Source organism: Tachypleus tridentatus, chromosome 8, assembly GCF_004210375.1.
Source record: "Tachypleus tridentatus isolate NWPU-2018 chromosome 8, ASM421037v1, whole genome shotgun sequence".
NCBI classification, from domain to species: domain Eukaryota; kingdom Metazoa; phylum Arthropoda; class Merostomata; order Xiphosura; family Limulidae; genus Tachypleus; species Tachypleus tridentatus.
The window spans coordinates 80,175,059-80,192,088 of NC_134832.1; the positions used below are offsets into that span (position 1 = coordinate 80,175,059).

At 34.4% G+C, this 17,030-nt stretch overlaps 1 protein-coding gene across 1 annotated transcript; it reads left to right on the top strand.

The window, feature by feature from the left end:
* Nucleotides 1–942: 942 nt before the first annotated feature.
* Nucleotides 943–11,277, top strand: LOC143222775 (uncharacterized). The gene is made up of 7 exons (XM_076449735.1): nucleotides 943–1,100; nucleotides 3,814–3,884; nucleotides 6,332–6,430; nucleotides 7,157–7,183; nucleotides 7,761–7,853; nucleotides 8,696–8,747; nucleotides 11,150–11,277. The coding sequence occupies exons 1-6, from the start codon at nucleotides 974–976 to the stop codon at nucleotides 8,717–8,719; spliced, it is 441 nt and encodes a 146-aa protein (XP_076305850.1). The 5' UTR covers nucleotides 943–973; the 3' UTR covers nucleotides 8,720–8,747; nucleotides 11,150–11,277.
* Nucleotides 11,278–17,030: the final 5,753 nt, after the last annotated feature.

Here is a 17,030-nt window from a genome sequence, read left to right on the forward strand (position 1 = left end):
CTGTAGTATATTGTAAATAGGCGTCATAATCATTATAATATTAAAGTGGACATTTTTGTCATAGTGTGTAATGAAATGTTACGATCGTTATTTATTCACAAACATAATATTTTGTTACTATATGTGACACGCATAATTTAAAACAAAAGTTATTTGTGAAAATTTTCAATAGGTTGCTATGAATATTATATGTAACAATTATATTAATAATTATATCTTAATGGGTATAACATTATTTGATTAAATATGTTTAAACGAACCTACTTTTTGTATCTTTGATACTAATCACAAAGCTACACAATGGGCTATTTATACTTTGCCCACCACGAATATTGAAACCAGGATTTTAGTGGTGTGGCTCCTCAGACTGAGCCACATAATTCAACATATATAAATATCGAAACTTTTTATTATATCTACTTTGCTTTAGCCCCTCGCTAGTACAGCGGTAAGTCTACGGATTTACAACGCTAAACTCAGGGGTTCGATACCCTCGGTTGGGTCAGCAGATAGCCCGATGTGGCTTTGCTATAAGAAACACACACACACACTTTGCTTTATACTTTTAAGTATTATATATTAAAGAATGTAAACTCTGTGATAGTTTGTATTAAAGTGTTTTTAACAATAAATGTACACTGACGTTACTGTATCTTGGATTATTTATTCATTCATTATGAATGATAATGTTGTTTTTTACGAATATTATATATTATGAAAAATATCAACAATTGTATAACTTATTCTGGTTTCCTCTTACTGATGTCTGTGTTGGATTGAATTATTGTTACTTTAAATGTGTATTGTCTTTTATGCTACACAACGTACATCCTGAAAGTAATGTGTTTCAAACCTTAAAGGGAAATACCACAATGTAGTATGTGATGAAATTTCCTTTTCTTTCTTTAGTCATAACTATATATATTTATATGCAACGGGTAAGAGAAGTTAATATCAGTACAGCATCAACAAGATGGACAAGAAATTCCTGCTCTTTGCTTTTATTTTGCTGAGCTGTTGTCTTGGAAGCAGAGGATTTCATGGATTTGGCTTTTCCTCCTGTCCTTTCAAGGAACGGTTATTTAACATCCTCATCTGCAGTAAGTGGATTTTGTCTACTTTATTGTTTTTGTTGTTATTAATATTTCATCTTGGGTCAATTAAACGCAACATTCTAAAATTTTCGCTTTTAAATCCCGTCGAAAAATATCACTCTTCAAAAGCGCTCGGTACTTGGAGTTTTAATATCGTTTGTGTAAATATTGTCTTTTTAAGTTAGGGTATAGAAAAATGTTTTTTTATTAAATTCAAAACGAAAAATACCTAGTACGTTTTCCAGAGGATGAAGTAATATTTACATATCCGCTAAGATAAAATCTTCAACACGAATATTCTTTTATTACGCGATTTTGATAAAAAAATATCTTAATAAAATACACCAATAACATGACGGTATGTAATTTAAGTAAACATTAAAAATTGTTAGGTATATTCAAGCTTAACAACAGTGATAAAATCATTCTAGAATTCATATTTTTCCTCAACACATTTCTCTTAATTCATTCATTACAGTTTTTAAATCAAAGGAGTGTGTGCGTAAAAATAGCTTATAAATTTTTTTGTGGAAAACACAATACACGACTGCGTCGAATGCGGCCCTGATTTTAGAGTAGCTTAAAATATATCTGAGGTTTTGTGTTTCTTGTACAATTGCTATCAGTTGAAGTTAAATAAAAAATCTCACTTCTCCTCCTGTGACAGTAGTTGCGTTATGAGAGTGTATGTCAAATTTTCAATATTCAGTCTGACAAGAATAACACAAGTTTGTAGTGGGCTCTTCTTGATTAGCTACCTTTCTTCCAGTCTATCACTTCAACATTAGAGATGACTAGCCATTGGATAGCTTTGCGTGAAATTTAACAAATAAATATAGAAAGTATTTGCTCAGTTCTAGTCTTCAACAGCTGTGGAGAACAATGAAAGGTAAAAGTTTATTAGGATAGTTTTTTATCTCTAACGTGGGTAATGAGTTACGTTACTGAAAGAAAGATCTCATGAACAGTATCTTAGAGGAGATAAAAGATATATTTCAAATGTAATTTTTAAATACCTCTGATTTGAAATCTGTAGTGGACAAATAGAGGAATGTGAAAGAAATATCTGAAGTCAAACACCATTTTATCATTACTTCGTCATCCTTTGATATCCAAAGCCATATCTGAATTCTTGTGCAATCGTTTCTGGTATTTGACAGGCTTTGTAACTTATTACTGCAATCCTTTTCTTTATAACATCAACGCTCTCTTGTTTTAGCACGTTATCTACAATATCTTATTTTGGATAGAAAAGCGTTTAATTTTCACGAATGCTAACTCTATGTAGATTTATTGGATGAAAGAGGAAGAAACTCAAATAATAAAAATACACTAATAAAATAAATCACCTATCTATAGAACATCATGTAACATATTTATAAACAAAATAATAAATACAAAAAGATAAACAAAGATAGCTAGATCTGAAGTAAAAAATATGAATAAGAGAAGTAAAAGAAAACAAAAGAGACTGAGCCTCTGTTAATGTTATCTGTACGGTACTATGCTACTTGTTAATTAATATGTGTTTACTTCAGTAAGAGATAAGTAAAAGTAACGAATATTTAGTAATCATTGACAGTTGTTACGTGCAAAGTTTTTGCAGAGTATGTGGATAAAATACTAATGGCAGAAATTTTAATGTGAACAATTTTAGTAACTTTAGGATTTCCATGGTAACAAAATTACTGGTTAAACGTGACCTAATGGTTAGCATGCAAAGTCCAAGGTTTCAGGCACGATAAGGTGTTGAACACATTCAACATTCTCATTTTTAAGTACAGTATAACTGTGACAGTTGTTGTGCTATTAATGATTACGCAGGTCGTAACATTTAAGTTTATCCCATGGAATGATAATTACTCATTTTTTTAATTTTTGAAAGATACACTGGGGGGTTCTTTGCGCTAGCCGTCTCTTACTTGGAAGTGATAGACATGAAAGAAAGCATTGAGTCAACGCCAGCTTTTGGGTTACTATTTGTAGAATAATAATGGAATTAAAATAGTATAACTTATTCGCAGCTGAAATAGTGAGTATGTTCGGTAATGCAATTCGAGTCAAGTCTCCAAACCAACTGGCTATGCGTGGCCCATCAATCTTTGAAGTTAAGTTTTAACTACATCTTTATGAATGTTTTTCTGTTAAAAATATTAGAATTTGTAAAATTGTCAATATAGTTTACATTACTATTCTTTTAATATTTATAATTCTACCGTAAGAGTCACAAAAATGATTAGATATCAAACTTTAATTTCTTTTTCGTTTTCACGCTCCAGATTTGTACTCGCAACCTGTCATTACACTCCAGGTGAATGTTTCACAAATCGAGCTGAAAGATTTATTCAAATCCCCACACCTTCGGTCGTTATCCAAATAATTTCTCACGAGATTCGTCCAGTTTAGAATTTTTAGATTATTGATAATGATGGTTAGATTAATATCGGTCCTTTCTTTTATAATATTACAGTATTGTTTAAAATATACTATAGAAGGATTCGAACTATAATTATTGTACTCGTTTTTGAATATTACGAAAACAGAAATAAAAGCATATAATGGAAAATAAATTTTCTTAGCGATATATATATATTTATGTTATACAATTGCTCATTTATGTTGTGTTCAACATGTAAAGTGGTATTATTTCGAAACAATTTTTATAGTTATTTCAATATATGAGGTAACAGAACTGACTTCACATTTGTTCATGTTTCAGATGACAATGTGAATAATGGAACAAGAGTGGCACGATACAAGTGTATTCTGGACAAAAACCCAACAAATGTGGTGTGTAGAATGATAGTGTAATTTATGTAATGAAACGACTTTTGTCTGTTTGTCTGTCCATAACGAAAATTTTCCAGCTTTCCAAACTTTGATTATCATGTAATTTTCACGAGTTTTTGGTTATGGCTCAATAAAGTTTCTGTAATTTTTGGCATTTCCATCCCTACATTATAATTAATTTTTGCAATTTTTTTTGTACTAGCTCTTTTCCCTCTGTTTTTAAAATAATTTCATTGAAATAGGTTGATAAATAAACATTTGTTTTATTTTTATAATTCAGTGATAATATATATACATATATATACTCTTCAAAAAAAGAAACGCAAAAGGCAAAATTTGAGACATATTGTTAACAAGTTTATTCCGGGTAGTTCTATATGACATGTGTGAAACTTTGCACATTCACTGCTGAACATCCAAAGTCTGCAAAGGTGAAGACTTTGGTAGTTCTGTATGACATGTGTGAAACTTTGCACATTCACTGCTGAACATCCAAAGTCTGCAAAGGTGAAGTCCACGCTCACGAGTTGAAGTTTAACGTCACTCAACGTCAATAACGAGTATGCCCCCCGTGAGCATCAATAACTGCTTGGCATATCTTGCCCAAGGAAGCGATGAGATGACGAATCACATCCTGTGGAATGGCTGTCAACTCAGCCTGCAAAGCTGCTGCAAGCTGAGGTAGAGTCTGCGGTTGAGGTTGTCGCCGTCGCAGACGTCGGTCCAACTCATCCCAAAGATGTTCGATAGGGTTTAAATCTGGTGATCTGGAGGGCCAGGGAAGAACGTTGATGTTGTGGTGTCTCAAGAAGACAGTGGTGAGTCGGGCTGTGTGAGGACGGGCGTTGTCATGTTGAAAAACGTCGTTGACGTTCACCATGATGGGTTGCACATGGGGCCTAAGAATCTCGTCGACGGTTGCGTACGATCTTATCGAAAATCCTACGAAGCCCTGGTATGGTTGAGGCAGTAGACGTCGCAGTGGTGGTCCTACCCCGAAAGTGACGTAACCAGATGTAGCGATCTTGTGCGGGCGTGGTCACACGAGGTCTGACAGATCGTGGACGGTCACCAGTTGATCCATGTTGTTGGTGACGATTCCATAGCCTTGTGATGGTGCTTGGGTGGACATTCACAGCTCTGGCAACATCTGATCGAGATTCGCCTGCTTCCAAGCGACCAATGGCGATGTTGCGTTGTGCTTCAGTCAGTCTTGGCGTAACTGTATTGCGTGTCAGTGGCTTAACACTGAGCTATGGAAACCGAGAACCCGTCACTTTTATAGGGATTTTGCACATGTTGCACTTGCAGAACATGCAGATCTCTCAAACAAATTTATTGGACACGAATGCGTTTTGGCGAAAAATCCGATGTTTTCCTCCGTTTTCAAAGTGCACAACTTTTATTGTTATTTTGCTCTGATAATCAGTGCCTCAACACGTGTAACATCACATACTTTGAGCTTGTAACGTTATTACATATATTTCTCTTTAAAATAACAAAAATATCTCTTTTGCGTTTCTTTTTTTGGAAGAGCATATATTATTAGTATCACATCAGTTTTATCAGTTTCTCGAATTTTGTATTACATTGACGTCCAGTGGAACGGAACTGGAATAGTTCCTATAGGTTGGTGCAAGTACCTCGAATCGCTGGACCAATATTAAAGGGATATTTACAGAAACCAAGCCTTTCAACCTCACCCCAACTAACTGTATGTGTATACAGGGTTACTTCGATTAATAGGGAGGACACCATGCAGATCCTAGGCCATGAAATATGGTTTCACTCATACACAGACAGTTGCCAAGCTCGGCCCCATTAAAAATTTGAAGAAAATTATACCACTGTATATTGTATTGTTTTGATAATCAAGAAGCTATATCAGTTGCATAAATACTTGATCTTCTTGATAATGTGAATATTAATTTAGAGTACTCTTTCTTTCTTTAGTTATTTGTTACAGAAATTGTTTTGGCACAAATGGCTGTTACATAATAAAAAACATTATAGCCATCTAGTGAACAGAAATGAAACAGGTAAATAATATATGCTTATAAATCAAACTCACTGTTAAGCAGTAGTTTTATTTTTTATTATTTCCCCACAGAAAATATGTAGTAGAAAAACAGAATAATATCACTGTTATACAATTTATTAAACATTCAATAATCATAGAGTAATAGATTAAATGGAACTAATAATTCCAAACGGAGATATCATTTATGAAATAATTTTTATTTATGGTTAATTTAAAATTTACGATAGAGATGTGGTTTTGACAAACTATGTAAAGTTTACTGTTGAACAGAAACCACGACAGGTCTTAACTCCCACATCATTTATTAATTATATTTATATTTTTTTGTAAAGTTGCTTTATGCTTTTTTTTTTAAATAAAGGCGTGTTTTTATAAGCTTTAACGTCACTATTTTGCTTAATGTTAGAGAAACGCCAAGGAACTCTGCCAGAATCAAACCGCATCGGACCTAACCGATCTGGAGTTTTTGGACGCAATTTGTACCAATGCAACCGTCAAAGAACAGGTGACAGTGTTTTTATATTTACCAAATAACATCTGAATATACTTGTCAAAAAATTGCAAAGTATTTTAATTTTTTATATAAAATAATCTTGAATTTTTCTTTTGATGACGGGGGCTTGGCATGGCCAAGCGCGTTAAGACGTTGGACTCGTAATCTGAGGATCACGGGTTCGAATCCCCGTCGCACTAAACGTACTCGCCCTTTCAGCCATAGGGGTATTATAACGTGACGGTCAATCCCACTATTCGCTGGTAAAAGAGTAGCCCAAGAGTTGGCGGTGGGTGGTGATGACTAGCTGTCTTCCCTCTAGTCTTACACTGCTAAATTAGGGACGGCTAGCGCAGATAGCCCTCGAGTAGCTTTGCACGAAATTCAAAAAAACAAACAAATGGCAACAGTGTCTTTAACAATATATGGAAAAATGAGCAGAAATAATATCGATATTGGCATTTAATCCCACAACTCGAAATTTTTCATTTTTTTATGTTTTTCACTTCTAAAGATTTTTTTCAGTTCTTTTTATCAGTTTTTACAATGAGTGCTGTAACAGCAAAAACAATAAAATTATTGAATATGATGTAATATTCGGATCTCATCGATAATCAACGACATTAAATCAAGTCAATTTATTAGATGGTTAAGACTTCACTTGTCGATTTTTTCACAAAATATTTTAGACTCGGAGGTATTCTTTCTAATATATTATCTTTTTCGTCTTTATTGCAGTTTAATACATGTGTCAATGACGAATTGGTAAGTGTTTAATTTTTGTACGTTTTATTAAACATAAACAGTAACGAAAAATAAAAGGTTTAATTTAAAATCAATCAGTGTACCTGTTGTTTTTACTTATTTTTCAAGCAAGAGCCGCAAAAAGTTAGATACTGTTTAAATTTTACTGGCAATAAAACTTTGAACAAATATATTGTCTTTGTACATAACAAAAGAAACACCGTGATCCTTGTTTTCGTTCAATTTGAAATAAAGATTAATAATATTTATAAAGTATACTCAATAAACATTTTTAATATTTCAGCCGTTCTCTTGTATTACTCTTTACAAATATATTGTCTTTGTACATAACAAAAGAAACACCGTGATCCTTGTTTTCGTTCAATTTGAAATAAAGATTAATAATATTTATAAAGTATACTCAATAAACATTTTTAATATTTCAGCCGTTCTCTTGTATTACTCTTTACAAATATATTGTCTTTGTACATAACAAAAGAAACACCGTGATCCTTGTTTTCGTTCAATTTGAAATAAAGATTAATAATATTTATAAAGTATACAATAAACATTTTCAGCCGTTCTCTTGTATTACTAGAATTCATCACAAAACTATTTTCCATTTTTCCCACTAAAATACTTCTTCCGAAGAAACAGATGTAACTGTGGTGTTAATTTGGGTACTTTCCTGGTGAGCTTTTCATTTTTGAGGCCATTAAAAAAATCGAACTCTGTTAAAATACAAACTGAGGTTTCTCGTACTTAAAAAAAATTATATATGTACTATTTTAGATAATTAACATGTAAGATTTTCACGAGAGAAAAATAACACTAATAATATATTTCTTGTTACGTTATGCTTAAATAGTATTAGAGGCGTGTATACCGAAATGTCAACGAGCCAATAGTAACGGTTCTAGAATTTTATCTGATATTCTAGTTAAAACATTAATTGTTTTAAAGACTTTTGTTTTAATTGTTCGTTATGTATTTGAAAATAAAAAACGGTATAATTATTTTAGTTAAAGGTGTATATATATACATATATATATATGTATGTGCATTTAATGTACCCATAATTTAGAAAAACAATTTATCTTATATTTAAAATATTAATTTATTCTTCAACACATTTCGGAATTCTCATTTTCTACCTTTCATTACTTCGTCTAGCAAAATATTCTTTGTTCTTCACAAATATTTTTAAATTACTCGATCACTAAATTCTGAATTAATATTTCCAGCTTTAATTCTTAACTGTATTACGTTTTGAATAATAGATTGTCATCTCTTTAACTGTTTCCCAATGACCTAGCTGTGAACGTATAACGCTAAAATCCAGAGGTCAATTAAATTAGTTTCAGTTCAAAAGCCAACAAGAAACTCTATAGTGAATACATGCATACGACACTTGTATGCAAATAGCTATTTTAATATATGGAACCTATAACTTTATATTTTTGTGAAAGTAGTTATTAGTAACTTATAATATTTTCTTGTTTTGATCTTATCTATAATTTGAATTTAATATAGATCTGCTTAGATCAAAACCCATGAGCCACCTGTTTAGTACCATAACCCGACGGTAAGAAATAAATTCCTATTAAATACAAACCTTGATGACTGGTGTATCAAATATATTAATAACCAGTATTTAAATAACACATTTCACATGTTATACGTATTTTATTCCTAACGTGGACTTGGAAATTAAACAGTGCGCGAAAAAAAAAAAGAGTTAAGTAATAAAACATTGGACTTTGTTAAAAAGTGTTTGATGAAAGTATTCTACTATGATGCCTTTAACATTTGGAAATGTACGATATTTGATCTTTCTACAAAATGTTAGATTAATAGTTAAATTTCAAATTGAGAAGAATTACGATTAGAGGATGAATTAAATAATATGTAATTTATAAGTTATGAGCTGGTAGAACTTTTCTCACGCATGATTTTTTCAACCAATTTTTAATCCTATAAATTGTAATTTTTACGTAATACTATTGCTTAACCAAATTTCTTTGAGGTAGTTGGAATATTTTCGTAATTATTTTAAAGTGCATAAAGTACAAATGTTTGATTTGTTGAACTACTTGATGAATTTAAACAAGTTACTTCTTTAAGTTATACTAAGTTTTTATTTTTTTAGTAGTGTACGCAATACAATATTGCCCTCGGTGGGCTCAGCAGATAGCCCAATGTGGCTTTGCTATAAGAAAATACAAACACATAAATGAATCCACGAAAACGTATTTTAAACTGACTACCTGAGGTAGAAAAACTATTTGTGCGCTAAGAGAGTTATGTAATAAAATATACTCTTCAAAAAAAGAAACGCAAAAGGCAAAATTTGAGACATATTGTTAACAAGTTTATTCCGGGTAGTTCTGTATGACATGTGTGAAACTTTGCACATTCACTGCTGAACATCCAAAGTCTGCAAAGGCGAAGTCCACGCTCACTAGTTGACGTTTAATGTCATTCAACATCAATAACGAGTATGCCCCCGTGAGCATCAATAACTTGCTTGGCATCTCCTGCCCATGGAATCGATGAGATGACGAATCATATTCTATGGAATGGCTGTCCACTCAGCCTACAAAGCTGCTGCAAGCTGAGGTAGAGTCTGCGGTTGAGGTTGTCGCCGTCGCAGACGTCGGTCCAACTTGTCCCAAAGATGTTCGATGGGGTTTAAATCTGGTGATCTGGAGGGCAAGAGAAGAACGTTGTTGTTGTGGTGTCTCAAGAAAACAGTGGTGAGTCGGGCTATGTGAGGACGAGCGTTGTCATGTTGAAAAACGTCGTTGACGTTCACCATGATGGGTTGCACATGGGGCCTAAGAATCTCGTCGACGGTTGCGTACGATCTTATCGGAAATCCTACGAAGCCCTGGTATGGTTGAGGCAGTAGACGTCGCAGTGTGGTCCTATCCCGAAGGTGACGTAACCGGATGTAGCGATCTTGTGCGGGCGTGGTCACACGAGGTCTGCCAGATCGTGGACGGTCACAAGTTGATCCATGTTGTTGGTGACGATTCCATAGCCTTGTGATGGTGCTTGGGTGAACATTCACAGCTCTGGCAACATCTGATCGAGATTCGCCTGCTTCCAAGCGACCAATGGCGATGTTGCGTTGTGCTTCAGTCAGTCTTGGCGTAACTGTATTGCGTGTCAGTGGCTTAACACTGAGCTATGGAAACCGAGAACCCGTCACTTTTATAGGGATTTTGCACATGTTGCACTTGCAGAACATGCAGATCTCTCAAACAAATTATTGGACACGAATGTGTTTTGGCGAAAAATCCGATGTTTTCCTCCGTTTTCAATGTGTACAACTTTTATTGTCATTTTGGTCTAACAATCAGTGCCTTAACACGTGTAACATCACATACTCTGAGCTTGTAACGTTATTACATATATTTCTCTTTAAAATAACAAAAATATCCCTTTTGCGTTTCTTTTTTTGAAGAGTATATATGGAATTTGTTAAATGTGGGTTAAGGCGTTCGACTCGTAATCCGAGCGAGGGTCGCGAGTTCGAATCTCCGTCACACCAAACATGCTCGCCTTTTAAGCCGTGGGGGCGTTATAACTGAGGGTCAATTCTACTATTCGTTGGTAAAAGAGTAGCTCAAGAATTGGCAGTGGGTGGTGATGACTACGTGCCTTTCCTCTTGTCTTACACTGCTAAATTAGGGACGGCTAGCGCAGATAGCCCTCGAGTAGCTTTGCACGAAATTAAAAAAAAAAAATTTTTCTAAGAATTAGAAACATATGGTGTTAAATTATTACGTACATTTCAGCTTCAGTTTGAAATTGTGACTAAAATTTTAATTTAATACATTGTTTTAAGTGTCTAGTCATCTGAGAAATTTATTTTTGTTTTCTTAAAATGCGATGATTACGACAGTTTATTCATTTGACCAGTAATGATATACATGTATTTAGATTGATAGTAACTAACTATTGGATTTTTCCTCTTTACAGCGAACTAGGCTGAAAATCACTCGGAGTGTTATTAAAAGTACATTTTCTTTCTTTGCATATTCTACTTCTTGTATTCGACTATATTTTACTTGTGAATAATCTGAAAATAAAGAATCTTAAATAATCCATTATTTGTGTTTTGTCTTCTGAACGTTTATTGCAGTCGTAGATTAAAAAAATTACCCCGATATAAAGGGCAACACTTCAGATTAACTTTTTCATTCTTCAGTTTGATAACTGTAGTTTCTAGTTCATTCAAATTGTTAATAAATAATTCATTAAATATCCGAGTTAACTCTATTTCATCGTGAAGCCCCCTCATTGGCACAGCGGTATGTTTGGGGACTCATACCGCTAGAAATCATGGGGGGCAAAGCATAGATAGCCTATTGTACAGATTTGTGTTTAATTACAAATCAACGACAGTCCATATTATTTGCTCGGTAATTTCATTAAAGTTATCTTCCAAATATTTTATTAAGCTCAATGTAGCATTTTATACAAATATGTAAACATATTTAAAAGTTTAATCTTAGAGAAAGGAAACTTCTATATGTTGGACTAAAATACCGTCCAATAAAGATAAACTGTATCTGTATATCAGAGCGACAGGTATGAGTATTAACACTTTTACCAAAATAAAGTAGAGGGAAACGGTATGACCAGGTGTGTTTAGGCGTTTGACTCGTAATCTGAGAGTCCCGAGTTCGAATTCTCATCGCAAAGTGGGGGCGTTATTATGTTACGGTCACTCCCACTATTCGTTGATAAAAGAGTAGCCCAAGAGTTGGCGGTGGATTGTGATGACTAGCTGCCTTCTCTCTAGTCTTAAACTGCTAAATTAGGGACGGCTAGCACAGATAAGCCCTCGAGTAGCTTTGTGCGAAAAAAACAAACAAATCTTAGTGAATACCTGGATATGGTATGATTATAGTATATATGTCGATATGTTTCTTAGTGAATCGTTTCGGTAATCCAATTAGGTATTTGCTTATGTATTCGACATGAATAATTGCAGGATGACAAAAGTGAAGTTATTTATTTCTAAAATTTTAATATAGCCCTGATGTAGCTTTGCGCGAAATTTAAAACAAACGATTTGACCTTCTTAGACTAAACTGAAGATGACCTAAGAAGGTCGAAACGGTGCTCTCTGCTTTATTTTGGGAAAAGTGTTAATATTTATACTAGCCGCTTTGAGATACATTTTTACTTCAAGTGGGTTTCTCGTCATCAGGACAAGTAAAACCTATCATATCCGAGGAATAATGTTTCTTTGTGTAGCTACTCGATCTTACAAAAAAAAAAAAAGAATAAAAGAGCATAAATCGATATGTAGTGCATGTCCATAATTCTCAAAGCAACTTACAAAACATATCGTTTTTATAGTTATCGTCTACGTTCCATTAGAATACCAAAACCTGTGTAGTTTTACATAGTCACCTGTATTAAGGTTAACATTTACCTGAAGAGGTAACACAACATTTACCCTGTCCAGCTGGTGAGTTGTTGATAGAGGCCTACAGTAGCAGAGCGCTCGAACTTACTAAATTATGAATTGGTAGGAGTTTCCCCACTTTTGACCTCTAGTAGTTTAAGTTGTTAGGATTTTATTGCACAAAGCACCGAGGGTATCTACGTCAAACTGTTTAGTAATGAGTAGAAAAAAATAATCAAAATAAGTTAATATAATATAATTCTAAGGAAATGAAACAGACCGAAAGGTGCCAAGTTTTAATTTGAAACAAGGCTTAAAATTAAATAAAATTGAAAAAAATCCGATAGACTGTGTAAATCGAAACATGATTGATCTGGACAGAGTCACTGGAAATAGTGACATCAGGGGTAAATTCTCAGATAAAACATATCTAAAGTGGCGCCGCCACTTGAAATTATAGCGGCTACACAAAAGTAAAATATGAGCAGTTATTACCACATTAACGGTTTATCCTATCTTAAAAGAAATTTTTTGTTTTAAATTTCGCACAAAGTTACTCAAGGGCTATCTGTGATAGCCGTCCCTAATTTAGCAGTGTAAGACAAGAGGAAAGGCACGTAGTCATCACCACCCACCGCCAACTCTTGGGCTATTCTTTTACCAACGAATAGTGGGATTGACCGTCACATTATAACGCCCCCATGAGATTACGAGTCGCACGCCTTAACACGCTTGGCCATGCCGGGCCAAAAAGAAAAATGATGAAACTGCGACCAATGCGGAGCTTTAACAATACAACTTGCTATCTTCGAACAAAAACTAGGTGGCCAAAGAACAATAAAGGTCTTGATTTGGAAAAGCTTGTTATTAACTTGGTCATCCCAAATCAGCTGCAAACTGACGTAAAGCCAGATCTTGATGACAAGTTTGTAGTCTACAGGAAGAGCTGTGACAACGCGAGAGCAGAAGGATGTAGCTGAGGTATCAGCAAGCTCATCCCGATAGATATCCATTTGGACAGGATTTAAGAAAACTTAATAGATATAGATGATAGAGAAGTAATCCAGTCGTTCTTTAACATAAAAAAAACAACTAGGTAAAACTCACATTACGTGACTCCAGGGCCAACGAAGAGCTAAGCAAGTCAATATATATACAGCACAGTTGGTGTAATGATTAGCTTACATATGATAAAAAGGCAAGTGAAATTGCATACAGCTCAGAAGTGAACACAGAATTTGTAGAGGTGATCCGATGAGTAACAACCAAACCACAGCAAATTATGGCAGAGCCCACAAACCTAATTTTTAAACCATCAATAAAAATGGAAACAAAAGAATGGTTAAAAAATGTTCAGTAAAAAGACGATGGTATTTCCAATCAGAAGTATCAGTCCTCCATAGATAAATCCGAGAAAGATCAGAAGTGAAGATGGTAATGAGTCATGGTGGGATGGTCTGATATATGAACTTAGAAACATTGTCCAAAGTCAGATTGAATATGGTCAACAGTGGCTGAATATGAATGGATGTCAGACCACCAGTTGCCACAAAGGACAGCTCACGGAGGCATAAAAATGCCATTCCAGGTGGTATGGTGTGGTAAGGACCGAAGTTGCGTAGCATATAGCACAAAAAGTGGAAACATTTAAAGTGAAGTGCAAAACTCTGAAGTGCAAAAAGACCCTATACAGCGCTGAAGCTCCTGATGATATATAGGACGTAACATCTTCAAGGCAGATTTTGTGACTGAACTATAGACCATATACCCATCGTCTAGTTTGAACGAATAAGAACACAATAGATCTCCAGCATTGAGCACCTATTTGCTCCCACAAAATGGAAGAAAGGATGTTCAATGCCCTTGTACACTTGACATGAAGATGCCTAATGAGTAGAATAAATGCCAGCTTATGATTAAAGAAAAGTCCTAAAAACTTTGTTTCTTCCACTACGGGAAGAATAGTATCACCCATACAAAACTTTGGCTTCAGAATGCAAACATCACTGGTGCCAAAAATACATGCAAAAGGTTTTAGATGGAGAGAAGTTAAGATTGCTTTCTGTAATCCATCCCAATAAGCAAATGGGGGCACTCTGAAGCTACCATTCTATGAGCCTCATGATTACCTATAGAAAATGTAAAAGTCATTAACATAAAGGATGTTTGGAATGGTAGGAGGTGTTGTTGAGTGATAAAATTAAACTTAATGCTGAAAATGTGTCACTTTCTTAAGAAGAACTTCAAGTACCTTAGTGTAGGATCAGAACAATGTCAAACCCACATGAACTTGGAAATGCCCGTTATGTAAAAAGTTGCAAATAAATTGGTAAATGTTTACATTTTTACAGGAATGGAGGTCCTATAAAATTCCAAACCTCTACGTAATGCCACAAGTCTTCTCAATATAAAAAAAATTGACACAAAATGCTCATTCTTGAGGAGGCTTCCATAATCAAAACCTCAAGATAAAGCAGTTGGTGGTTCAAAGTGGAGTGGGTGAGACAAGCATTAACCATCTTCTCCAAAACCTTACAAAAACAACTAGTAAAAGTAATATGATGATAATCAGAATGAACCTTTGGATCCTTTCCAAGCTTAGAAATAGAGATGACAATATCCTTAAGCCATTCATCAGGAAAACATACTTCTGCCAAATCCAGCTACAAACAACCAGAAGAACAACAGAGGCAAGAGATAAATAATGCATCATTTTATAATGAACATAACCAGGCCTAACTGATGTATTGTTAGACTGATTTAGAGCAATTTTAAATTATAATAGCATAAATGGGTAATTAAAATTATAGAAACTATTTACCTGATAATTAAGTGACAATCTTTTTCCATAATTTGATAACCAAGAAGGAAAGAAAAGATAAAGAAATGCTGTACTCAGTAGATCAGTAACTTCCTTGTCATTAAGCAGAAGAAAAGCATACTTATCATCAGCTTTCTGAATATTGTCCCTAACAACCTGGAACTAATGGTCGAAAATATGCTGATAGGAACTTAATCCAAGATTTCTTCTGTCTTTGATGTCTGATCTGCCAGGTATTGGCATAAGCCTGCTGAAAAGCAATATGATTGTTAAGAGTTGGATATCTGTAAAAAATACTAGGTCCACTTTTTAGCTTTTTGTGCTAATTGGCAGTCAAGAGTCCACCATGGGTGAGGATACTATAGGAAATGTATCAAGGTTTGGGGGAATGTACAAACAGATACTTGAATAACACAGTCAGGTACTGTCTCTATACAGTCATTAAAAGTGTGAAGACTGACGACAGAAAGATTGTATTTCTAGAGACTGATGATCAAGAGAGTCAGACTCCTCTAATTAACCTCATATGGTTAAAGTCAACAAATGGCACTAAGCAAACCTGTTAAATTAAATTCAACAACAATTCACTGGACTCATCAAGAAAAAGTCAGTGTCAGTCAACATAAACATGATGGACAACATGACCACCCACTTAGAATCATTTAGCGTGGATTGGGGGGAAGAAAAAATTTGAACATTTTATTGAAAAATTTTATTCTTGCACTTTCTTCCAGGAAAATTTCCATTGACATTTTTTGTTTTACACTAACTATCTTTGTTTATTAAAAATTAAATTTTTTTTGTAATCAAAGAGCAGAATGAATAGTAATTATCTATACAGAGTTAGAGATCTATAAAAAAAAGTGGAAGAGGTACTTTGGTATTAAGGAAAATCGTAAATGTACGAGTATAAGAAGTACCTTACTAATTGCATAACCACTGGTAAAACCTGAGGGTTGAGAGGTCACTTTGTGGGATAAAATTTAGTCTGGAAAGATGATCTACCACAAGGTTGAAAGAACCTGGAACATGACATACAAGGAGATCAAAAAGTTGGTCACAAAGAGAATGGGTGTCCCCTTGAGACTGATATAAGCCACCACTATGGAATTGCTTGAATTGATCATGATAAGAACGTAATCCAACGCATGCTGTAACTGCAAGAAGCTCAAAGACATGTGGAAATACCTCTCAGAAACCATCGTCTGTAAGCCCCCTGCTGATCAATCTACACACCTCAACCATTAAGAGAATGGTTGCAAATCCAGATGAGGGGAAGGAAGTGGTACTCTTGACAATGTGTTGTTCTTGTTCAACAACCAGTGCAGATCCTCTGAAAAAATGAATGCTAATGAGCATGTCCAATGGGCTTGAGCAAGATTCTATTTGTTGTGGAGTCTACTGAAGAGTTTGCTTATATGTTTAACCCAAGGGGATAAATGCCTCCATAGAAGCCCAAGTCCCCAAAAGCAATAGAACATCACAAGCAGAAAGAAAGGGACAACAAAGCAGATAAGATACTGAATAGGTACCAGGAAGACTTCTCCAACTTGAGTATTCAACACATTTGAGCTGCTTCTATGAGAATCAGATTAGTGTGTTATGAAGATTCTAGCTGAGAA

Bases quoted from the DNA above. Each gene is read 5' to 3' on its own strand.
- LOC143222775 (XM_076449735.1), top strand. From the start codon at position 974: ATGGACAAGAAATTCCTGCTCTTTGCTTTTATTTTGCTGAGCTGTTGT. The intron at 7,184-7,760 runs GTAAGTGTTTAA...TTGTATTACTAG, and splicing joins CATGTGTCAATGACGAATTG to AATTCATCACAAAACTATTT. The intron at 7,854-8,695 runs GTGAGCTTTTCA...AATTTAATATAG, and splicing joins TTAATTTGGGTACTTTCCTG to ATCTGCTTAGATCAAAACCC.